This window comes from Myotis daubentonii, chromosome 15 (assembly GCF_963259705.1).
Source record: "Myotis daubentonii chromosome 15, mMyoDau2.1, whole genome shotgun sequence".
Classification (NCBI taxonomy): Eukaryota; Metazoa; Chordata; class Mammalia; order Chiroptera; family Vespertilionidae; genus Myotis; species Myotis daubentonii.
In genome coordinates, this window is record NC_081854.1 from 12,118,963 (window position 1) to 12,143,221 (window position 24,259).

The 24,259-nt window shown below is 56.1% G+C and overlaps 3 protein-coding genes across 5 annotated transcripts in view; all 3 read right to left on the reverse strand.

Annotated features, from left to right (window-relative positions):
- Positions 1-290: 290 nt before the first annotated feature.
- On the reverse strand, positions 291-3,247 carry APOE (apolipoprotein E). The gene is made up of 4 exons (XM_059666204.1): positions 3,152-3,247; positions 2,115-2,174; positions 1,466-1,643; positions 291-1,137 (listed from the first exon to the last, which is right to left on the reverse strand). The coding sequence occupies exons 2-4, from the start codon at positions 2,155-2,157 to the stop codon at positions 426-428; spliced, it is 933 nt and encodes a 310-aa protein (XP_059522187.1). The 5' UTR covers positions 2,158-2,174; positions 3,152-3,247; the 3' UTR covers positions 291-425.
- A 1,878-nt stretch (positions 3,248-5,125) lies between these two features.
- Positions 5,126-16,587, reverse strand: TOMM40 (translocase of outer mitochondrial membrane 40). The gene is made up of 10 exons (XM_059666203.1): positions 16,467-16,587; positions 16,109-16,370; positions 15,362-15,429; positions 14,837-14,929; positions 13,956-14,057; positions 13,770-13,875; positions 7,209-7,331; positions 7,010-7,086; positions 6,792-6,894; positions 5,126-5,780 (listed from the first exon to the last, which is right to left on the reverse strand). Exons 2-10 carry the CDS (start codon positions 16,362-16,364, stop codon positions 5,641-5,643), a joined length of 1,068 nt encoding a protein of 355 aa, XP_059522186.1. The 5' UTR covers positions 16,365-16,370; positions 16,467-16,587; the 3' UTR covers positions 5,126-5,640.
- A 1,393-nt stretch (positions 16,588-17,980) lies between these two features.
- NECTIN2 (nectin cell adhesion molecule 2) overlaps positions 17,981-24,259 on the reverse strand; it is a 29,527-nt gene continuing 23,248 nt past the window's right edge. Inside the window, exons 6-9 of one of the 3 annotated variants that reach the window (XM_059666199.1) lie at positions 23,427-23,580; positions 19,863-19,926; positions 19,633-19,731; positions 17,981-19,089 (exon numbers count right to left, since the gene is read on the reverse strand). In XM_059666199.1, the coding sequence (XP_059522182.1) occupies positions 18,823-19,089; positions 19,633-19,731; positions 19,863-19,926; positions 23,427-23,580 (584 nt within the window). In that variant the 3' untranslated portion in view covers positions 17,981-18,822. The remainder of the gene's footprint in view (positions 19,090-19,632; positions 19,732-19,862; positions 19,927-23,426; positions 23,581-24,259) is intronic. The other 2 variants (XM_059666200.1, XM_059666201.1) reach the window with 2 other exon arrangements.

A 24,259-nucleotide genomic window follows, 5' to 3' on the forward strand; every position in this document is an offset into this window, starting at 1 on the left:
GCCACCCAGGCTCAGAGGCTGCTTCCGCCCCTGGCAGTGACTGCAGGATGTACCCCAGGGGACGGTTTGTTCCAGAACCGTGTCTCAGGGACAGAATGGGAAGAGGCAGGAGAGAGGGGGCGGCAGAGCCTGAAAGGTGAACACCCCAGAGAGGGGCCGGAGGAAGCAGAGACAGAGTCAAGAGAGGAGACGAGGAGACAAAGAGACGGACACGCATTCAGAGGGGACAGGACCGTGTGGGGAAGGAGAAACAGGCTGGGCTGTAAGAAACCACTCAGACGCCCTGCAGCTGCTGTGAAGTTTGCTGAACCTTTATTAAGCCAGGGCCCCCAGGGGGCCGTGGGGCAGGGACAGGGCCCTGCAGGCTGGCAGAGGGGAGGGGCACGGAGGTGGCCGCAGTGGGGTCCACCAGGCGTGGCCAGCACTCATTGATTCTCGCTGGGCACCGGGGTGGAGGTGGGGCTGGCGCCCAAGGCCAACTGCATCTTCTCCACCAGCCCGGCCCACTGGCGTTGCATGTCTTGCACCAGGGGCACGAACCAGCCCTTGAGGCGGGCCTGGAAGGCCTCCGCCTGCAGGCGCACCTGGTCGGCCTGCTCCTCCATCTTGGTCTGCAGCTCCTCCATCTGGTTGCGCACGTCATCCAGGCGGTCGCGGGCCCGGCTGCCCATCGACTCCAGCTTTCCGCGCATCTGCTCGCTCCAGGCCTCCGCCCGCTCCCGCAGCGGCTGGCTGGCGGTGATGGCGTGCTTGCGGCCCTGCTCCACCAGCGGCAAGAGGTGCTCGCGGAAGACGCCGACCCCGCGCTCCGCGCCCTCGCGGGCCCCGACTCGGTAGAGAGCCAGGCGCTTCTGCAGGTCGTCGGCGTCGCGGAGCAGCCGTTTGCGCAGCTTGCGCAGCTGGGAGGCCAGGCGGGCCCGCACGTCCTCGGAGTTCTGGCCCATCATGGTCTGCACATCGCTGCGGTACTGGGTCAGGCGGGTGCGCGCGTCTTCCATGTCCAACCGCAGTCGGGCCTGCGCTGCCTGCAGCTCCTTGGTCAGGCGGTTATGCGTTTCCTGGGTCATGGGGCCCAGCTGCGTCTCCAGCTCCTTCCTGTAGGCCTTCACCTCCCCCATGGTCTCCTCCATCAGCTTCCTGAGGGCGGAGGGGGCGGGAGGAGGTGTGTGGGGGGAGAAAAAGGGGAAAGATGGGGGTGGAGGGGGCAAGAAGGGGACGGGGACAGGGACAGAGAGACCCGAAAGAGGGAGAGGCGAGAGGAGGGGACCCAGACAGCCGGGAGCAGAGCTGAGCAGATGGGCTAGAAAGAACGGAACTTGCCAGGGACAGGAAGAGCTGAGGAGGAATCAGAGGTCAAGCCAAGGATTCAAAACGGCAAGAGGAAGCAAGAAACGAACAGACCCCTGAAGAGTTCCCGACAGGAACTGCCCGCCAGGAGGGCCAGGGGCCAGGGCCGGACACTCACGACAGTTCCTCGGTGACCTGGGTGCTGAGCAGTTCCTCCTGCACCTTGTTAGACATCGTCTGCACCCACTGCAGGTAATCCCAGAAGCGGCCCAGCGCCTGCTCCCAGGGCTGGCTGACCTGCCACCATTCTGGCTCCGGTGCCAGCTTCACCTCCTCCTCCACATGGGCCTGGCATCCTGCATGGAACAAAACGAGTCAAGGTCCCCTGCCCCCTTCAAGCACACAGTAGGTGCTTCACAAATGCTCTTGTGCTTTTTAGAGCACTGATGGGCAGGGAGGGGGGGAAGGATGGCCAGTCTGTTTCCTCACTGGACAGGCATTCACCGAGTGTCTGTGGTGTGTGCTCCATGCGGGGGTGATGGAGAGTAAAGATAATTACAGCGGACATTTGTGTAGCCCTCACCATCTGCCTGACAACAATGCACTGGAAACTGTTTGAACTCCCATCGTAAGAGTGGGAACAGTGAGGTCCTGAGAGAGTCACAGCTGCTCAGAGCCAGCGAATGTCAGAAGCGGGCTCAGATTTGGGCCTCCTCTCAAGAGAGAGACCAGCAGAAGGGGCACAGGGATAGAAGGGGTCAGGGGGAACAGGTGAGGATGGGCGGGGGCGGGGGCAGGGGACCTGAGCAAGCACCCACCGCCCTTACCTGCCAGGAGTGTGACCACCAACGCAGCCCACAGAACCTTCATCTTCAGCGCCGGTCAGTCTGGGGGAGGGAGAAACTGTCAATCAATAGCCAGTGGGGGCTCCTCCCACTTAGAGCCCCACCCACTGGGTCTTGGACTTTAAGGCCTCACTTAGCCCCAGACCTGCATCTTCCTAATCCCATCACAAACGCCGCGTACTATTGTCTAACCTCCTCATTGTCTTCTATCTCCTCATCCCCCAGGTCGACTCCGGCCAAAATTCCATCCTCCTCCCCCAGGGTTCAAATTCCATCCACCCCTCCTCCCCGAGCTCTCTGTGAGCCCAACTGGGCATTCTAAATTCCAGTCTTGCATTCCTGGCTCTACCTTCACATTCTAAGCTCCATCTTCAACCTAAGCGCCATTCTTCCACATATTAGCTAACTTAATCATTTAAAAGTCTCCTTCGGTCAATGCTCTAGCTACTCTGCCACCACCCTGAGTGGAAGTCTGAGGATGAAGGGGACACCCATAGGTGCTCAATAAATTTGTGGTTTTTTTTTTTTTAAAATATTTGTCTTTATTTCAGAGAGGAAGGGGAAGGGAGAGAGAGAGACAGAAACATCCTTGATGAGAGAATCATGGATCGGCTGCCTCCTGCTGCACGCTCCTCACTGGGTCTGAGCCGGCAACCCGGGCATGTGCCCTTGACCAGAATCGAACCCGGGACCCTTTGGTCCGCAGGCCAACCTCTATCCACTGAGCCAAACCGGCCAGGACTTTGTGGGCTCTTTCAATGGCTCATCTGGTTTTCCACAGGTCGATGCTCCCCCCACCCCACCTTCTAGTCTAGCCCTTTTGGCTGATTTGGGAGGCCCCTGTGCCCCCCCCCCCAAAGTCCAGCTCCCCCCACCCCGGCCCCCGCCTCCAGATTATCCCCAGATTCTGCTTTTTCTGACTCAGACATAGGACAGTCACCTCCTCCTCCCCAGCTTGCCCCCCCCCCCGCCCCCAGAGGCCCTGAGCTGGTCTCTGTGCCCCCAATTCTGCTTCTCACCGACTCCCGAGCAACCGGTCTTTCGCCTCCGCTCTGGCTGAGTAGGACTCAGGGATCCCGGACTCCTCCAATTATAGGGCTCCCCTGCCCCGCCCACTCCTCCAGGGCTAGGGCAGCTGGGCCAGCCCCTGGTCACGAGGTGGGCTGTTCTCCCCCTTCACACAGCGAGGGGGAAGGAGGTGGGGCTTGGAGGCTCTGTGATGCCCCCAGCCCCCAGGAGGGGAGGTGACGTCTCACCCAGAAACTCAGGCGCCCTCCTCAATTCTGTGGGGCTGGGCATGGAAGGGGAAGGAGCAGGCAGCCACTGATGAATCAAATTTGGGGAGGGGGCTGGGGGCAGGAAATCCTAGGTCAGAGAAAGGAGGGGGCCGGGGGCTTGGATCCCTGGGTCCGAGGGAGAAGAGAACTGGTGGCAGAAATGAGACGGGAGGGTAGGGGACAGTGTGATGGCTCTGCTGAAAGCCTAGGCTTTGAGAATGGAACCTGGGTCTTAGTCCTCACTCCCTCGCTGGCTGTGACCTTGGGCACAGATGAGGAAATTCAGTCCAGCACCAGCACTGTGGATTCCAGCTGCCCAAACGTCGTGCCTCCACAGGCCTGGAGCTTTCATGCTGCCCAGTTAGGACTGGAGACTCTGGAACCCAATGCCCAGCCTGAACTGGGCTGTCCCTTGCCAGCTGTGTGACCTTGGGCAAATGACCAAGCCTGTCTGAACATCCAGTTTCTGGTCCACGTAACGGGGGGAATGACTGCACTTACACCATCGTTCAGTGATGCAAGAAGCTACGTAAGTCCTCAAGTAACCTCATCAATAGCCGGTCCTTGGAACTGCGTTTAACGAAGCAATCTTTCCAAGGGGCTAAGGGATATAAATGAGTTAAGCTCCTACAGCATCTCATCAATGTAAGGAAAGGACCAAAACGCTGAGAATCTGCTGTACTGTGTGAAGTACTGAGACCCTCACACACAGTGGGTCTTATCTCAGCTCCAACACGAACCTCCTAGCAGCTGTCATTTCACGAGGTTAAGACAGATGGTGAGGCCACACAGGGAGGATTGGAATTGGATCCCATGGGGTCAGGGGAGGCCAAACCCCCGGTCCCAGGAAGGGGGCCTCAGTGTCAGGCCAGGTGTGGATAGGGAACGGGTATTGTGGCTTTCCAGGCAGTAAGAGTTCATTTCTGCTCAGCAGCCTCCCTCCCAAGCCCTGGGTATGTATGGGTGGCAGATAGTGTTTTCAGTTCCTTAGGGAGTCGGGGGTGATTACCTGAGCCCTAAGCAGGCCAACTGATCTCTCCTCCCCAGCACCAGACACCTGAGACAAAGGTGACCCAAGCCCCCCCCCCCCCCCCGAATCCTAAACTCATGCCTTTCTCCCAGTTAACTTTATTTTTTCCGTCACCATCCTTATATATTTGCAAACATTTCTCCCGTTGTATGGCTTGTCTTTCTCAGTGGCGTCCTTTAAAGCATGAACGGTTTTACAATTTTTAAGTAATTTATCTTTTGTTCTTTGTCAGATAGTGGTTCTGAATTGTTTCCAGGTGCCTGTATTCTCCAGGAAACCTCTGCCCTCCCTAGCAGAAAGAAATCCTAACATCCCCTGCCCTTTTTGGAAACTGGAAAGCCCCGAGTCTCAGCTCACAGCCCCCCACCTCTGCACTGACAGTACCATTCCTGTTGCTTCACCTCCAAAGGCACAAAGTCCCCTGCAGCCTCTCTGGCCAGACCAAGCTGGAGCCAGCGACCACAAGACCACACCCTCCTGGAGAGGCCTGTGATGTCCCAGGGAGGCTGTGATCCTGGGCCAGGCCCTTCCCTAAGTTGGGCTCCTGTTAGCAGCCAGGATTGACTCCCTTTCTGGATCATCCTTCCATACCCCAGCCCTGTGGCACCCCCCTGTGGCCACCATGGGAAGATCAGGCTGGATGGAATGAACAGAGGGGCAGACAGGTAGGAGAACCAGGCCTCCCATTTCATGTTTTTTTTTTTCATGTATATTTTTTGTTTTTTTCTGTAAAATGTCCCAGTTCTTCCATAACTTATAAACATGATTTATACCGAGGAGTGGATGGGAAAGTGGGTGGAGGGCAGACCTGGGATGGGGAAGCTCCTCTTCTTGCTGCCCCCTTGGGGCGGGGCCCCAAGATCTTTGGGGGGGGGTGGCGATGCCCCAACACCTCCCTGAGGTTGTCTGGCAGCCTCTGCCCCTGGTGCTCAGAATCTGGCGTGCCCCTCGATTCCAGAACCCCTTCTGGGCCCCAGGTCCACTGGGCACACAGCCCCCGGTGCTCCGAATCCTGAAGCGCCCGTGGTTCTAGAATTCCCCCCTCAGCTGTTGGGGTGATGGCCCCCTCCTTTCCGCTGCCCCCCTGACCACCAAGGAGGGAGGGAAGGGAGAGGGAGGGGCGCGTAGGTCTCCCCTCTGTCGGGGGAGGAGCAGGGGAATCTCAAGGAGGGAGGGAGTGGGAGGCAGGAGCCAGGGGGGCTCAGCCGATGGTGAGGCCAAAGCCACACTGGAACTTGTTCTTTCGGTGATTCAGGAAGGCGCCGAGGGCCAGCGTCAGGGGCAGGGGCGGGAGCTTCTTCTCCAGCGTGGCGCCCACGATCCAGTTGCTGTCCACGGAGCCTGTGGGCAGACAGCTGCGCTGAGAGCCATGTGCCGGCTTCCCACTGTCTGTGGAGCCGTGCTCCAGGCCACGTCAGACACCGCCAGACTGCGGGCTTCCAGACCCGTGACCACGCTGTTCCCAGAAACCTCTTCCTGCACCCCAAGTACTTCAGCCCTCGAAGCAACCGGCTCCTTTCCCTCAGCTCAGTGAGCCCTCCCCTCCGGGAAGCCCTCCGCCACCCCGTGGGCTCCCCCATTCAGTCCTGTCCACACCAGGTCCTCGCTTTTGAGGATGGGCCTGTGCTTCCTTGAGTGACCCCTGTGAGGACGGGCCGTCCAGCACCCTCAGCACAACTCTGGGCACCGCGGGCGCTCGGTGTCTGCTGAATGGAAGACCGAACTGTCCTCATTCGCTAGAGCCTGGCGATGTGCACCTGCCGGTGTTCCCCCCACGTGGGAGGGAGGCTCACTCACTTCATGGGGGCAGAGCTGGAACCCCAACCCAGCCTCTGCCAGAGCAAGGGCTGAGAGGCTAGAGGCGAAGAAACGCCGGGGCCTCATCGCCGCCGGCAGCAGCCCTGCTGACGGATGCGGCCTTAGGGGTGGTCTTCAGACCCTCCAAACCCCAGAACCACTGAGGCCCAAGAAGACAGACTTACAGACAGACACCAGGTCGGGAGGCAGGCAGCTGGAGGAGGGTCTGGTAGTGACCGCAACCTCCAGGAGCCCTGTTTCCACTGTGACCTGAGTGGGGTGGCTGGGTGTGCTCGAAGTTGCCGTCCACTTATGGGAAAAGAAAAACGAGGGCCGAGTGCAGAGATGGGAGGGGGCTGCTGGCCGGGGTGGGGAGGAATGCAGCAGGGACGAAGCTTAGGCCCAGGCCCCACCTTCTCAGCAAGCGCTCCCGGGTGACTCGGAGGCCCTCAAGAGTCCCGGCCCGATGCCCTTCACCATCTCCTTGGCCTACACCCACTCAGAGCTGAGCCACCTCTCGTCTTGTTTTCCATGCGGGGAAACTGAGGCCTGTACCTTTGAAGAGGAGGTTGGCCTTGGGCAAGTCCAGCTGGTACCCGAAGGAGACGCTCGTGTCTTGCATCCTTGTGCTGGCCTCAAACTCCACGCCTACCTGCAGCTGGAGGGGCCAGGGCAACAGAGTCAGCATCCCAGACTGGACCCCCGGGCACACAAGCCCCTGGCAACCCATGCCTGGAAGTGCGCGCTCGCGGCCGGTCTCTGGACCAGCTCACCTGGTCGCTGGCTTTGTGGTAGTATGTCGCGTGCATGCCCGCCTGGCCCAACGTTACTGTCGCCAACCAGTTGTTCACTGTAAGAGAGCAGTGTGGGGTGGGGGTAGGTTACCAAGGGGACTTGAGGACCCGGGTCCCCTCCCTCAGACCCAGGAGCCCGAGGCCCAGCCCCACTCCTACCCTCGGGCCGCAGACTCACATGTGTATTTCCCAGCTAGAGACATGACAGTGCCCTCCTCCCCAGGCCGCCGGTGGTAGACCAGCTCTCCGCCCAGTGCCAGACATGGCGTGATGCTCTGGAGGTAGTGGGCCACGAGGATTCCTGCGGGTGAGAGGGCAGCTGTTACCTGGGCGAGGTGGGCAGTGTCCGCCCGGCCAGGGCGCTGGGCCAGACTCCTGCTCCGGGTGGCCGGGAAGGCAGGCCCCTGCCGGAGCTCAGGGCCCGCCCTCAGGCCTCCCACACCGCGCTCCATGGAGCTCACAGGGTGGGACCCCATCTGGTCTGCACAACCCTGTGTAGCTGGCACTCAATCGCCATCACTTATAGAAGAGGCTGAGGGAGTTAAGTCCCTCACCCACGGTCACAAAATGTGAGAGCCCTGCCGCTGGGGCTGGCAGGAGGGCAGGGTCAGTGAGCGCACACCTCAGGGCGCTAATGGCACTGCGGCCCACCACTCGGCTGTAGCTGCCGGCCACAGTGTCACTTCTCAGTAAAGGGGCCTCAAGGAGTGGATGTGGGCACAGCGTAGAGCTCGCCCAGGGCTCACCAGGACTGCCCCCTGCCCCTCGGAGCCGGGACCCTGGAGGCCCCCGCGAGTGTTTGCTAACAGATGGCTCGCCATCGCTGGGCTGCATTCCTGAAGCCACGGGCTGAGACTCATTCATGCCCATCTTCAGAGCCGAGCAACCCTCACACGTGATCTTCTAGGAGGGGAAGAACGGGGGAGACAGAGGGAGTGACAGGGAAACAGATAAGACACCTTCAGAGAGACAGGGAAGTGGAATCAGAAGCAGAGGGCAAGGAGGAATGGAAGTCTCTGCAGAGAAACCCACCAAGACTGAGCTGAGAGGCTGTGAGGTCATGTAGCCCAACAGGAAACAGGGAGACCCCGTAAGGGGAGGGCAGGGGCAAGCAGGGACAGGATAGAGCAAGATGCTGCTTCTCAAAGACAATCAGATGCACAGACTCGGACTGGCCGTGGGAGCAGGGCAGAAATGGGGGAGGGGGGCACACATCAGTGAGTGGGCACACCTGGGAGGGGGCTTCTGGGGAGGCAGGGGTCACAGGTGGGCTCACAGGAGCCACTGTGTGCACTTCTTCACAAGCAGATGATACAATCAGCCTCCCGGCCGGCATTAAACCATTACCAGCACACCTCTGGCCAGGAGCACCGCATTCAACTGAGGGAAACTGAGGCCCACAGAACGAAGTGACTGATTAGATCAGGGTGGAGAACCTTTTTGTGCCAAGGGCCATTTGGATATTTATAACATCATTCGAAGGCCACATAAAATTATCAACTTGCCCTGACCGGTTCGGCTCAGTGGATAGAGCGTCGGTCTGCGGACTGAAGAGTCCCAGGTTCGATTCCGGTCAAGAGCATGTACCTTGGTTGCGGGCACATCCCCAGTAGGAGGTGTGCAGGAGGCAGCTGATCGATTATTCTCTCTCTATCCCTCTCCCTTCCTCTGTAAAAAATCAATAAAATATATTTTTTAAAAATTATCAACTTAAAAATTAGCCTGGTGCCCAGCCAGAGGGGCTCAGTGGTTGAGGGTTGACCTATAAATCAGGAGGTCACGGTTTGATTCCTGGTCAGGGCACATGACCAATTTGGGGCCTTAATCCTGAGAGAGGGTGTGCAGGAGGCAGTCGATCAATGATTTTCTCTCATCATTGATGTTTCTCTCCCTCCCTCTCTGAAATCAATAAAAATACATTTAAGAACAACTAGCCTGCTATATTTGGTCAAACATTTAATTAACTCACCCCTAAAGCCTTGGCAGGGCCAGACCAAATGATTTCTTGGGCCTTATATGGCCCACGAGCTGGACATCCCCCACCCGTGGCCCAGAGTCACACAGGGACTTAAAACTCACTGGCCTCTCAGGTCTGCCAACTGCTGGGACTGAGGGCGTGTGACCCCTGACCATCTCTCCAGCTGTGCCTCCTCTCATCTCCTGGGCCTGCCTTGCCCCCTGGCCCCCACCTCCACCTTCTCCCAGCAACTTACAGAGGGATCCTGCTAAAGCACAAACTCAACCCCGTCCTCCCTCTGCTCAGAACCTGTGTGGCTTCTGTGCCCAGATCCTGGCTCCTCACAGCACAGCCGCAAGGCCCCATGTGGCTTGGCGCCACCTTCCCAAGAGAGCCCCCTCCCTTCCCTAACACAGCCGGCCACACGTGCCCCTAGGCTGCCATCACCCCCAGGGGATCTGGCACTCACCCGCTCTGGTCCCCCGCTTCCACCACTCCTGCCATCACTGAGAACACAGGAATCCACGGGAACACAAATCCTGTGGTCTTCGCTACTGAAGTCTCGCTCCCAGTCCCCACGTACCCGGTGGAATCTGGCTATTGCCACGCCGCCCTCCCTTCTCTGCTCCCCAGGCACATATCCTGGGCCTCTGGCCTGTGGCCGGGGGGGCTCTTCCTCCTGCGCAGGATTCGCCTCGTTTTTCTTGACCATCTCACTCCGTCCCCATCCCTACCTCCTTCCCCACTCTGCCAGACCCAGCTCCCCATGGCAGGCAGCTCCCCGAGCCAGGGCTTTGCTGCGACCAGCAGCTCACCTGGACGCTATTCATTCTGCAAGCTCTACAGCAGCCACGAAGAGCCCAGTGAGTTTAAACCCCACGAGGGGAGAAAGTGGGTCAGGTCTGTGAGACCAAAGAGCAGGCCTCAGGCAAGGGGCAGAGCTGCCAACCTGGGGAAGAAGTCCCGTCTCCGGATCCACCTCCCAAACCTGCCGGGCAGGGGCAGGTTTAGGCTCCCACCCCCCGACCTTTCCCCTGCTCGGCTGGGGCCACACCAGGATTCCTTGGGGATGCCACCTGGGGCAGGAGTGGCAGGTGCCCAGGGCAGAACCTGGCGGGAAGGTGGCTCTCAGTCCCAGCCAGACAGGACTTCTTTCTGCACCCGCCCCCCCCATGTGCAGTGCCCGCTCCTGGGCGCTACCCCCCTTCACCCGCCCTCGTGCGGACAGACAGGGCCATTCAGGGAGCGGTCCCTGTCACTCCAGGTGAGACAGCTGCCCGCCTGTTCTAAGTCTCAGGGCGACCTGAGCTTTCCTGAGTAGGGTTTCTCCCAATAGCAGGGAGGTTACTGTGTGATCATTTGCTCACAGGCAGATGTCTCCCTCTGGCCCAGGAGGCCTGAGGGCAGGAGGGGCTGTCTCAGCCCTGCTGTGTCCCAGCACCGCCCTGCCCGGGGCGCACACACTAGGTGCTTAGAATGACACAGAAGCTCCCGAGGAGCCGAGGCCACGGGAAGGGAACCAGGTAAGAGCTCGGGCCCTTGAATTAGGCCGCGATTCAGATCCCAGCTCCTCGGAGTCTAGGCGACTCGATTCCACTCGGGCCCATTTTCTCATCTGTGAAATGGGGGCCATGAAAACAGACACCTCAAAAAACAAAACAAAAACAGACACCTCTGCCCACTGTGGGGTGGCACTGAGACACACAGCGAGCCCTACCCACACACCTGGCCTGGAGCTCAGCGCTGAAGATGTGCTGACTCCTCCAGTGGGGTGGTCACTGCTATTGTGCCCTTGTGACAGGAGGACACTGAGGCTCAGTCCCAGCTGTCGGTAAGTTACTCTGTGCTCAGCAATGACCTGGACCAGCAGGCCCTGTTTTTATCAGTCTGAGGAGGAGGAAGAGGGGCTGGGAGGCCAGTGCGGGGAGCACAAGAGGTTGATGCGGGAGTGTGTGCGGGGGAAGGGGGTGCCGGTACCCGAGAGAAGAGAATGGACTGTGGAGTCTGACTTGCTGCGTCCTTTGGGAATCGCGTCCCCTCTCTGGGCCTCAGTGAGATGGGGACAATGGCAGCACCTGCCCCACAGGGCTGCTCAGAGGACCCAGGAGCGATTTCCTTACTGCTGTATTCCCAGCATCTGGAACTGAATGAAGGAGAGGATGCACACGACATGCTCAGGGCTTGACAAAGGCTGAGGGAAAGGATGGGACCTGCCATCACACTGCTCACTCCTTTGCTCAGCGTTTCCTGGCCCCTATTCAGGCCCCAGCACGGTTCCCGGCGCTGGCATACAGCAGCAAGTTCCCGGCCTGAAAGAGCTGACACCCTAGCGTAGGAGACAGACAGGTAATAAAGAGTGAGGCAACTTCAGAGGGAAGTGCCATAAAGACTCCGGGACGGGTGAGGCGATACTACAGACACTGTAGTCACAGAAGGTCTGTTCGTGAGGCTGACGTGTGCCCAGAGACTTACTCAGCCACGTCAAAGCCAGAGAAGAGCCCCGGCCGGTGCGGCTCGGTGGTTGAGTGTCGACCTATAAACCAGGAGGTCACGGTTCGATTCTCAGTCAGGGCACATGCCCGGGTTGTGGGCTCAATTCCCAGTAGGGGACGTGCAGGAGGCAGCCAATCAATGACTCTCTCATCACTGATGCTTCTCTCTCTCCTTGCCTGAGTGTGCGCATGTGTAAGAACACAGCGATTCCAGGAAGCGTCAGAAAACCTCACGTGGCCCAACTGCAGTGGGTGTGTGAGCAGAGGGGCGATGCCATCAGAGGTCAGAGGGGACAGGAAATGTTCTTTCTGCCCAAGGCCCCGCATTCCCCCCACGGCTGAAGCTTCACCGAGGGCCTCTCACGCCCAGCTTCCCCAGCGCCGGCACCTTATGACATGGCCTTTCCCCCTCTCCCCTTCCCAGCTGCTCGCCATCTCCTGCTGGGGTAGCTCCCCCTCTTCCTTTGGAAGCTCAAAGGTGATGCCTCCTCTGAGAGGCTCCTTAGCCTCTGGCAGGCAGGGCCAGGAGCTCTCCCGGGCCCTCCCAGGGCTGCTGGCGTCCTGCCTTCCCAAAGGCCCTCAGGACTCCCTGCCCAGGAGCCCACTCTCACGACCGATCAAAGGCGGGATCACCAACTCCATCCTCCCAGCTGTTCAAGCCCCAAACTCAGGAGTCCTCTGGATCCTCTCTTCTACCTCCCAGATCCAATCCACTAAAAACTCCGTCGGCTCCATTAAAGTACACCCGGACTCGGCCTTTTCTCACCCCCCTGCAGTGGGTCCCTTTCTATCTGTCCTTCACATGTCAGCACAAGGGACCCCGTTAGAAGCCAAGTCACGGCCTGTCCTTATCAAATGCCTCCCGTGGCCCCCGACACATTCAGAGTAAAGACCAACTTCCACAAAGCCTTGTGTGATTTGGTCCCGACTCCTATCCCCCACACTCACCCTCCTCCTTCATCCATCACAGCCCCTCCCCTCCTCTCTGTTCCAGTAAAGGGTCCTGCCTCAGCGCTTTTGCACTTGCTGTTCCCTCCGGTTGAAAGCTCCTTTCCCGCATATCTGCTTGGAACCCTCAGTCTTTGTTCAAATACCATCTATGTAATGAGGCCTTCTCTGAGGACTCCATCCAACCTTCCTGAGACCCCAATCTTTCTGTACAGCCCCACCACCTGCCATCATTTCTTTATGTACGGCTTTGCCTGGCCTGCCTCCACTAAAATGGGAGCTCCCCAAGGCAGATTTAACTCCTTTGTTCAGCACCTTATCCTCTGTGCCTAGAATACACACGTACACGATCAATAAATGCTCACTAAATAAATGCCAGCCCCCGGATTGAAGGGCTCTATTCCCAGTCAAGAGCATATACCTGAGTTGCAGGTTCCATCCCCGGCCTTGCTGGCAACCAATCAATGTGTCCCTCTCACACTGATGTTTCTTGCTCTCTTTCTCCCCCTGCCCTCCCTAACTCTCCCCCTCTCTAAAAATCAATGAAAAAATACCCTCGGTTTAACAACAGAAAACACACAAACAAAACAACGGAGAAACTAGAAGTGGAGACAGAGCCCAGTGGTTCCTGCCCCCTGCCAACCCAAACAGGAATTTCCCCGTCAGTCCCCACATCTCAGACTACATCTCCTTTCCAACTGCAGGGGGAACCTGCCGCCCCGGGCGCTGCTCTGTGCCCTCCAACACCACTAGGGCCCCACAAGTTAATAACAGGAGCTCATTTCCTTGGGACCCATTATCACATGCCTGACCCCCTTTGAAGCATTTCACACACACAAACTTACACGACCTACTCAATGGCGCTGTGAGGCAGCCCAATCTTACAGGCGAGACAGCAGAGGCCCACAGAGGTGCTGGAAGCTGCCTACAGTTGCATTTAAGCCAGCGGCAGAGCTGGGGTTTGAACCTGCTTTCTCACCCACGATGCTCTGCTGCCTGATGTTTCAAAACCCTCCTGCCTGTGCCCATCTTTCAGATGGTAGAAAGGAGGCACAGAGGGGATGGACTTGCTGGTAAACCTAGGACTAGACCAGCCGTGGGCAAACTACGGCCCGTTTGAAATGAATAAAACTAAAAAAAAAAAAAAAAAAAAAGACCGTACCCTTTTATGTAATGATGTTTACTTTGAATTTATATTAGTTCACACAAACACTCCATCCATGCTTTGGTTCCGGCCCTCCGGTCCAGTTTAAGAACCCATTGTGGCCCTCGAGTCAAAAAGTTTGCCCACCCCTGGGCTAGACTATGACCCCCCGGCCCCCGCAAGCCCTGCGCCTCTTACCTGAACCCACCAGGACGTCTGGGTTCCCAAGGGTGACGGCTGCTGTGAAGTCAGAACCCCGGTACTCCCCGTCCACCTGCCAGTTCACAAACTTTGACTGCTGGGTCTGTGGGGAAGGAGGGGACGTGTGAGGGCAGCCTGGAGCTCAGGATGGCTGGGGGAGCAGGTGACTCGACGCCCACTCACCTGGATGGCCATCTTGGACCTGAGGCCGGGGCCCAGCTGGTGAATGACCTGAGCATTGAGGCTGCCACTATTGTCCATGTCACCCACCAACACGGGGAATGCCTGTGAGGCAGAGAGTGAGGTAAGGTGAGAGGTTAAAGGTCAGAGGCCTAGCATTATGGAAGTACGTAAGTGATGGGCCCAGGTGAAAGGCTTAGAATCAGAAAAATTCAGTTTGAAGGCCTCCCTTCCCGGAAGTTCTCCCTGACCACCTAGGCTGAATTAGGCTCCCCTGGCCTTTGGGTTCCATTTCAGTCCTGCCCACCTTGCACTGTTGCTCCCTGGGAACAGACTGTCCCCTCTCGCCACTAGACTGTGAGCCCCACAGCTGTTCAGTCACTGCTATGTCCCCTGCAGAGAGCTGGACACAGAACGGAGGTTCAATGAAGGTTTGTTGAATAAGTGAATTTACTGAATGGAACCAGTTAACGAATTCGGGCTCTTAACTCCTCCCGTATCCTGCCCGTCTCCTTCCAGGCGTCCAGTTCTGCCCCCACTCCCCTCACCTAGCCTCTGCACGGCATCCGAGACATTTCTAAAGCATAAACCTGACCATGACCTTCCCTCGTTCAGATCTTCATGGCTCTCCAGTGCCCCCTAGAGAAAGTCCCAATGCCTGGTTTGGCATTCAAAGCCCCATGCAACACAGGACTGGGCAGAGGCAGGGGCCCAGGATGAAGGAACCACCGGTATTACAATGCACCTGGGAGAGACACAGTGTCCCCCCCCCCCCCCCCCCAGCACCCCCAGCAGCTCTGGCTTCTGTCCGACAAAGCCTTCTGGTGTTTGGCTACACACTTGTCAGAAGGATGATACAATGAATGAAATGACGAGAACCTCACCTCCGTGGGACTCAGCTGCTTTGTCCCCACGTACGTGACCCCGAAATGGTAGTTGGACTCCCCGATTGTGCTGAGGGCTACTGTGTGGTTCACCTGAGAGAAGAGGGAGGGCTGTGGGGACGAAGCCGCAGGCTGCCCCCAGTAATCCCAGCTGAGCCCACCTCCAGCACAGCTCCCCTCCAGCCTGGGCTTCCCTATCCAGGAGGAAAAGGCAGGCATCTCTTGGCTGGGGGCCGGGAGTCCGAGGTGTGGCTTGGCTAGATTAGAGATTTAGAGAAAGAATGTGCTGGCGGGGGGGACGGCAACACTACATACCTGGCATTTCACTTCTACCTGGATGTTTTGGGGGAAGGGGTATCTCTGAATTCTGGGTCCCTAAACACCCCCACTGAGAAGTCAGCCTGGCTCGGTCTCTGAGTCTTTTCAAGGAGCAAGGGGCCCAGCCCTTTTGGGGGGAATAAAGGGGTGGTATGCAGAGGTGCAGGGGGGGTGGCTGGGATGCCCTCTGGAGGCAGGAAGGCTCACCTGGAAATGGTTACTCAGCCCTTTGTTGACTGTGAGCTTGACACCTTCCATCTGAATAGGAAACAGCTCTGAAGAAGAGAAATACTGTCACCCACACCCCACCCCCACCCCCACCTCTCATCTCAGCTCTCCCATCTCCAAGGAACCACAGCAGAACGTCCCACAAAGTATCCAACCAGTAAAACGGCGGGTTAGCCTGATGGATGGGGCCACGACCAGGGCCTCTGCCCGCTGCTGTGTGCCTTTGGCAAGTTGCTTTCTCTATGTCAAACTTGTCATCTGCAAGATGACACTCACCACGTGGGAACACTGCAAAGACTCAGCAAGGTAACACGCACTGAGCGCCAGCGCAGGGCTCAGTACACGTCCATCACTTCTGCCACCGCGATTATTCCCAGCCAGAACCCAGCAGCTTTGGGGGTCCCATCCCCCCTAGACCCTGGCTGACACCGTGACCTTGGGCCTCAGTTTCTTGGCGGGTCACAGGAGGAGGCCGGCGGGGCGGATCCCGGGGGCCCCTGAGGCTTCTCTCCACTCGGGTGCCATTCCATCCCGAGGCTCCACCGTCTGATCCCATCGTTCTAAGCCCCCAGTGCAACGTTCCACCACCCGATCCCAACGTCGGCTCCCAACGCTCCGTTCAGTTAACTCCAAAAGTCGGTGCCAATGCCCAAGGTTGCCTCCATGTGCTCCCCCTTCCCCCGAGATGCGGGCCATCGCACACCCGCCAGGTCCCGCGCCCCTCACCCTTGCACTTCCGGTGGCACTCCTCGAACGTGCCCGGGTTGGGGAGGCAGCCGCAGGCCCCATCGTCCGCGGTCCCTGCAGTCCCGGGGGTCCGTTCTGAACCTCGACCCGCGCCGGCCCCAGCACCCAGGCCGCCCCCAAGCGGCGGCAGCGTGAAGCCCGGAGGAGAGGGTGGAGGCGGCAGACCCACGAGGGCGGGCGCGGGCGGCGGCGGTGGCCCTGCGGGCGGCGAGCTAGCGGCCAACACGTTCCCCATGGTTGCCTGCAAGGGAAAAGGTCAGAGGGCGGAGGTCAGGGCCTGCCGCCCGGGGCCCAGTCCCCAGCCAACCCCCGCGCGGCTCAGGCCCCCGGTTCTCACTGGCGGCAGCGCCTGTTCCCGGCCTGGGCTCCGCTCCCACCCCGTGCGCCACGCGCAACCGAACCCACTACCGCCGCCGCCACCACCGTCGCCCCGCCCCCCCTAGCCTATTGGTTCGACATGCCCTAGGTTCCGCCCACCAGCTTCAGGGCCTGGCCCTGCTATTGGAGCCATGGATGAGAACCCCACCCATTTCTTCGGAACGCCCTTTTTTATTGGCTCCCACTCTCAAGCAGGTCAAAGCACACCTGCCCGCCCTGCCCATTGACTTGTGGAACCCGTGCCTATTGGTTTGCCACGCCGCGGGTTCCAGCGCTCCTTTACCATTGGTTTGTGCTGAGCGCTTTGCAACGCCCACGGACTCGTCGCCTCCGCCCCTCTTCAGAAGGCACGCCTCTTTCGACTTTGCCCCGCGGAGAAGTTGCCATGATAATTGGCCGGCTTTGGTCCTTATAGCATTATGATTGGCTCGGCAGGTACAGGTTCTCCACCCTCGTGACATAATCAGATTGGTGCGTTCATTGGCTAACGTGCAGGGTCGAGGGACACTGGTAAAGGTGGGTTGCGCGGCAGAGGCTGCTAGGCAGCAAGGTCAGGCCTCGCGTCCCACCAGGCACCGCGGCAGAGGGGCAGTCCCCAGTCCAGAGTCAGCGACCGAGAACCGGAAGTTCTGGCCTTTCCCACAGTGCGTCGGGAGAATTCTAACCGGTTGTGTGAACCTTCGCCGGCTTCTTGTTACCCACAATGCCCTTTCCCCGTTTAACGCGACAGTTGCCATGCATAGACCCACCTCCCTCTCTCGTTACCCATCATGCCTTCGGTCCCCCGCTCCCCCACCCCGGACCTGCGTCACTGCGGCTTCTATCTTTGGCCCATTCATTTCTGTCCCATTACCCAGCATGCCCCCGTCCCATTCATTTCAGTTCCACCGCCTGTACTACCTTCAGCACATTTCTGCCCGTGCACTTCCATCGTTCTTCTAGCCCTTCTTAAATAACCATCATGTTTTGGGTCTATTATCTAGCATGCCTGCGGCCCCTATTTCTCCATTTATTCACCTGTCTGCCTCTGGCTCATTCATCCAGATCTATTACCCATCATGTCCTGAGCTCTTATTACATTATTCATAATTTTGACTTTGGTCTATTCTTACTTGCCATTTATCCATTAAACCCGAGTCCCTCGTACTTGATTACTACCATTTATATCTGTTCCGTTTATTTCTGTCGATTAGACTGCTGTTCACTGCTTCCTTTTCATTAACCGCAAGCCCTGGATTCCTCCCCCTCTCCTTCTATTACCCATCATTACATTTTTTTTGCTTATGCATATTTAGCCATTATCCCTTCGATTATTTTTGTCATGTCTTTGGCTTTTTTTATTTTTGTCTGTAACCCATCTTGACTTCGTCTACTGATTGCCTTAAGTCCTGGGCCCCCTATTTATTACCCATCATCATGTTCCACCCTCCCCCCCCCCTTCACATCCCACAGAATACACAAGTTGAGACCTGGTCAAAGTACAAATTCATATTGGTAGGAAATGCCCTATTTACAAAACAATATCAGATCCCTTACCCCAATCCAGGTGACCATCCCCCCCCTCCCCCCAGGGAGATATTTGGGTCCCATTTCACTGGGCAGCAGTAAAAGGACTTAGTAGTCTTCAAAGTAACACACAAATTATTCTCTCAAGGCTGGGGTCAGCAAGGCACACTCTGCATGACACTCACCCTATCTAGTCCTTGACTGGGCTTAATTCCCTGAAGACAGGATTTGGGCAAGTGGGGACTCTGGGAAGGATCCGGACCCTGTGACTCCTGCCTGCAGGAGGAGGGAGATGGGGAAGCTATGCCTTGGGCTGGGGACTCCCCTCCTTCCCACCATTGGGGAACAGACAGCGTGGGGAGGGGGCAAGTGGGGCTCTGCTGCCTGGAGGGCTCAGGTCTGAGCAGCAAGGTGCCTGCCCCCCAACATCCAACCCAGCAGAGCTGTTGGGAGTTGACTACCTAAGGACACAGTAGAGGTCTGGGGTCTTCTTTGGAATTTCGGAGGAGACTGCAGAATGTGAGGCGTCAATTAAGGTCAGTTTTAGGAGTCCTTGGGTCGGATTGTGCAGAAACATATTTCCCCTCCCTCAACTCATGAGATAAGGTTGCCAGGTTTCCATTGTCACGGCCGGTTTCTCTAGGTCAGAGCTATCGGCTTAGAGGTCACCATGGATCCACCAACGTCAAAGTCACAGATGAGATGCGTGTGTTCACTGACAGTGGCCTGGACAGAGGTCAAGCAGCACAAGATTCCTGGCAGCGACTTGAGGGATCAAAAAGAGAGGTAAGAGCCAGGGCCATGGCGGCTCACACATACATGGCCCGGGACATGACAAAGCCTTTGCCTGGGTAGGAATCAGAGGGACTAGCGTAGGAGAGGGCGTCATAGATGGGGTTGATCTTGTCCAGGTAGTCTTCCTCATCGTCATCCATGTCCTCCAGATCCAGGGGCACCCGCTCCACAACAGGCGGCCCTGGAGGCACGAGGATGGGGGACCCCAGACTCATGGCTCCCAGGAGCAGGGGCCCCGACCGCTCTTCCAAGGTGGGCAGCTCATGGTACCGAGGCATTTCCTGGGGGCAGGGAGGGAATAGGAGCTCAAGGTCACTTCCTGAGCTTGACATAGAATCCCAATCTGCCCCTTGACTCCAAAATCCCGACCATCTCCCCACGCCAACCAGGCCCAACCTTACCCCTGTCACTGGGTCAATCATATGGCTTGTCCCTAATTCAAAGCCCCGAGCATGGACTCACCCTGTCAACCCTGGGTCTCTACTTTGTCTTTTGGTTTCTGACCTAAGTCTTTCCCCATGAACCTTTGACTTTAATCTTGACCTCAGCTCCTTAACCTGACCCCTGACTTCCAGTAGATGGCTAATGGGTCTCTATGTCTTGTCTTGCAGTATCTAGCCAATGTGGATGTTCAACCAATCTTCATTGACTGACTTTAAACTCTAACCTCATGTCCTCAGAATTTTTCAGTCATGACCTCCCCCACTGAATTGTAAACACAGCTCGATGCCATAAGCTCTGACCAGAAACACAGCTCTGAACTTGGGCTGTGACCTTTAATCCTTAACCTCTATGTCAGCGACTGTACCCAGCCTCATCCTCACCTGAGATCCTACCTGCTCAGCACCTGAGACGCCAGCATCAAAATAGGGGGTCTTGAGTGGGCTGTGCTCTGAGGCCCCAAGAGTGAAGAGCTGGGAGGGCTGCAGTGGGAGGGGGTGGGATAGGTCAGGACCCCCCGCCCAGCCCACCTCTTTTCCCCAACTCCCTCTTCCCCACCATGGCCTTACTGGGGAAAGGTGGGGGCGGCCTGGGTTCCAGGCAAAGTGCTTACCATCTCTGGCTCCTCCAGCTTTGTCTTTGGGGCTGGTGGCTTGTATGATGGAGGCCCCTCCAGGCTGTGGGGTAGGAGGTAGACAGGTGGAGGCTTAGACCTAAGAAGCCCCCCGACCCTAGAGCCATTGCACAAGCTCCTCCTTCTGCCTGATATCCCTTTCTCCCTCCTCCCCCATTCCCCTTGCCCAGCTAACTCCTACTCATCCCATGAATCTTCTTCCAGGAGGCCTCCCTGACTCTCCAGGAGGATCACAATCTCCTGTGATGTGGTCACATCTGGTTGTACACCTCCCTCTTAGGGCACTTAACTGAGTTTGTATTTGAAGTGTTATTTTTTTTTCCTTGATTGGAAGGGAGGGAGGGGGAGAGAGAGAGAAACATCGATATGAGAGACACAGCGACTGGTTGTCTCCTGCATACACCTGACCCGATGTAGGGGGAGCCACCTGGGGGTGGGGAGTGAACCCACAACCCAGGTACATGCCCTTGCCCAGGAATCAAACCAGTGACCCTTTAACCACTGAGCAACACTGGCCAGGGCTGAAATGTTATTTCTTATTTCACTCAATGACTATACCCAGCCATGAGCAATGTGAGGGAGAAAATGAGATCTTTGATCAACATGGTGTTCCCAAACCCACTATGAGAATTCAGTAAATATTTGTTTAGAGAATGAATAAAGGATTGAAATGCTTTCCTATCCTCTAAACCAGTGGTCGCCATGAACCACCAGTTGGCGACTGCTGCTCCAAACTATGTCAAGTTCCCTCATTCTACATACCCACGGATCAGAGCATCCTGTATACATAATAATAATGGGCACTTATTGTGCCTTCAATACCCAACTCAGCTCTGGCTGGTGTTGGTTCGATTCCTGGTCAGGGCACATGCCTGGGTTGCGGGAGGCAGCTGATTAATGTTTCACTCTTTTTTAAAAATATATATTTTTATTGATTTTTTACAGAGAGGAAGGGAGAGGGATAGTTAGAAACATCGATGAGAGAGAAACATCGATCAGCTGCCTCCTGCACACTCCCCACTGGGGATGTGCCCGCAACCAAGCTACATGCCCTCGACCGGAATCGAACCTGGGACCCTTCAGTCCGCAGGCCAACGCTCTATCCACTGAGCCAAATTGGCTACGGCTGATGTTTCACTCTTACATCAACCTTTCTCTCTCTTTCTCTCCCTTCTTCTCTCTCTAAAAATCAATACAAATATTACAAAAAAATAAACCAACACAAAAAACACTAACTCAGATATCCCCTCCTCCAGGAGGCCTTCCATGACCTTCTGGCTTCTCTCAGCTCCCTTAGGTTCCCTAGCTCATCCCTGGCCATGCTGCACCATCACTGCCTGGGGCCGGTCTGTCTCCTCCAGACCCTGAACCCCAGGAGGCAGGGCCAGGGCCATCTCAGGCACCACTGGGTCTCAGCGCTGGGCTGGGCGCAGGAGGTACGAACTGCAAGGTGTTGTTTTGCTTTGACTAGATGATTGAGACAGTGGTTCACACACTATCTTGTGCATCAGAATAACTTAGGGAGCTTGTTATACAGAGTCTGAACCCTTCTTGTGAAAGTTCTGATGTAGTAGGTTTGGTATAAGCCCAGAAATATGCATTTTTACCAAGTGTTCCCATGCCGCTCCCCCACTGAGTCGTGTTATTTCGTAATTTATGTTCCCATGATATATGTATGTGTGTGGACACTTTATTTTTATTGATTTTATTTTTTTTAAATGTTTTTATTGATTTCAGAGAGAGGAAGGGAAAGGGAGAGAGAGATAGAAACATTCATAATGAGAGAGAATCACTGACTGGAAGCCTCCTGCACACCCACTCCTGGGCATCGAGCCTGCAACCCAGGTTCACAGGTCGACCCTCAACCACTGAGCCACGTATGGACACTTTTTAAATGTTTGTCTCTTCATTGCATTCTTCCCTCCAGGGCCTGGTCCTGGGTGGCTACTTTTTGAATATTGGTTGAATCGATGCATGGATGTGAGACTTTGTCGAGGTTACATATGTCAAATACATCTCGTCAAGCCTGGCACATACAAGGGCTCTACACAGAGAAGTGTGGCTAGTTTTCCCCAATATCCAGGCTCCTTCTTTCTCATACTAATAAGGATTTTAGCTGGGCACATGGCCACCCAGTGTTGGGAGCCATTAGAAATATTGGCTTAGACAAAGCCATCTTAAAAACTATAAGTTTCTGGTTCCTCCAGAAACTCCTAATTACCAGAAACCACCTGTGTCTTGCAAATTGGCCAGCAGTTAAAGATAAACTACCCTCACACAGCCGCTACATCACACATCCCCACTGATAAACACACAGCCATCCAGAGCCTGCTAAATCACACATCTCCGCTGATAAGCACAGCCATCAGGAGCCTAATAAATCTCTAGTAATAGGTTACTGCCCATAGACCCCTTTACCCACCCCGCTTCCCTAAAACAGTATATATTCTGCCGCGGTGAGAATAAAGTTGGAGGCTTTGCCGAAACCGGTTTGGCTCAGTGGATAGAGCGTCGGCCTGCGGACTGAGGGGTCCTGGGTTCGATTCCGGTCAAGGGCATGTACCTAGGTTGCGGGCATATCCCCGGTAGGAGATGTGCAGGAGGCAGCTGATCGATGTTTCTCTCTCATCGATATTTCTGACTCTCTATCTCTCTCCCTTCCTCTCTGTAAAAAATCAATAAAATATATTAAAAAAAAAAAAAAAAGTTGGAGGCTTGATCAGGACTGACTTGTCTTGCCTCCATTCTTTCGTGTCCCTTGTTTGTTTCATTCTCCTAGGGTGTCTCTTCGTTCCCCCGTTGTTGTCCCGCGGGTCGGGGCAACCCAGAATAAAGACTACATTTCCTAGCTTGCCCTGCTGCTGGGGACAGCCATGTGACAGGTTCAGGTCAATGGAAGTGAGAAGTGATGCGTTTCCTTAAAGGGTGACTAAATACCCTGTATTTCTTTCCTTTTTAAAAACAATATATTTTTATTGATTTTAGAGAGGAAGGGAGAAGGAGAGATAGAAACATCGATGCTGTGTGTTACAGGGCATTGATCGACTGCCTCCTGCACACCCTCCACTGGGGATCGAGCCCGAAACCCAGGCATGTGGCCTGACCGGGAATCAAACGGTGACCTCCTGGTTCATAGGTTGACACTCAACAACTGAGCCATGCCCGTCAGGCTTGAATACCCTGTATTTACGTTTCCTTTCCCCACTGGCAGGAACGGGGGCTTTGAGGCCAGGATAGCCATGTCTGGTTGTGAAGAATGTAGATAATGACAGAAGAGTGGGGAGCCTTTGAAATGTGAAGAAAGGTGGAGCAACAAGCTAGCAGGAGCCTGGGCTCTGATGACTTCACATAGCAGAGCTGTCATATCTATGATTTATGAGACAGAAGCTAGCTCTCCTCTCTATCCTACTTAAGTTATAGTTATTTGGGGTGTCTTTGTTGCACAGAGCCATTACGGATGGTTTTCTCCCACCTTTACCCCCACCTCAGGATCCCCAGTTCTGGGACCCTTCCCTCATCCGCTGCTTAGGATGTGTCACTTACTCGTCTTCCTCCTCTGCCACCTGCAGCCTCTGTTCCTTCCGCTGCTGCCGGCAGATGAGGATGCCTGTGGCGACCACAGCGGTAGCAATGATGGCAGCGATGATGCCCCCAATGATGCCACCGGTGGCTCCTGCACCTGCTGTGTTGGGGGACTCTGCAAGAAGAGGGACAGCGTAAGGGGGTCTCCAGGAGGAAGCCACAGCTCCTTACTCCCAGCCCAAGTCATCACTCACCTGCCTAGCTCAAAGGCAGGGGACATTCTTTCATTCAACTTATCCTTACCAAGCAATTTTTGTGGAAAGTGGTGAATAAAACATACAAAAGCCCCCACCCCGAGAGAATTTATGTTCCAGTTGGGCAGGGAGACCAACGGTACAGAAACAACTACAATATGCCCGTAAGTGATGTAGGATAAAACTATAGTGGGTCTGGCTGGTATGGCTCAGTTGGTTGGGCATAGTCCCATGTACCAAAATGTTGTGGGCTCAACCCTCCAATAGGGGCCCTGCAGGAGGCAGCCGATCAATGTTTTGTTTTTGGAAAAGCTTCACATTAAAAAAAATACATATTTTTATTGATTTCAGAGTGGGAAAGGGAGAGATAGAAACATCAATGATTAGAGAGAATCGTTGATCAGCTGCCTCCTGCATGCCCCCTACTGGGGATCGAGCCCACAGCCTGGGCATGTGCCCTTGACTGGAATGGAACCCGGGACCCTTCAGTCCGCAGGCGGATGCTCTATCCACTGAGCCAAACCGGGTAGGGCCAATGTTTGGTTTTTATATCAATATTTCTCTCTCTCCCTGTTCCTCTCTCTAAAAAGAAATAAAGAA

Excerpts from the sequence above, each read along its gene's own strand:
- APOE (XM_059666204.1), bottom strand. The coding sequence starts at position 2,157 with ATGAAGGTTCTGTGGGCTGCGTTGGTGGTCACACTCCTGGCAG. Across the intron at positions 1,644-2,114 it reads GGTGGTCACACTCCTGGCAG|GATGCCAGGCCCATGTGGAG; the intron begins GTAAGGGCGGTG and ends TGTTCCATGCAG. Across the intron at positions 1,138-1,465 it reads CAGGTCACCGAGGAACTGTC|GAAGCTGATGGAGGAGACCA; the intron begins GTGAGTGTCCGG and ends CTCCGCCCTCAG.
- TOMM40 (XM_059666203.1), bottom strand. The coding sequence starts at position 16,364 with ATGGGGAACGTGTTGGCCGCTAGCTCGCCGCCCGCAGGGCCACCGCCG. Across the intron at positions 14,058-14,836 it reads AGCAGCTGAGTCCCACGGAG|GCATTCCCCGTGTTGGTGGG; the intron begins GTGAGGTTCTCG and ends TCTGCCTCACAG. Across the intron at positions 13,876-13,955 it reads GGTCCAAGATGGCCATCCAG|ACCCAGCAGTCAAAGTTTGT; the intron begins GTGAGTGGGCGT and ends CCTTCCCCACAG.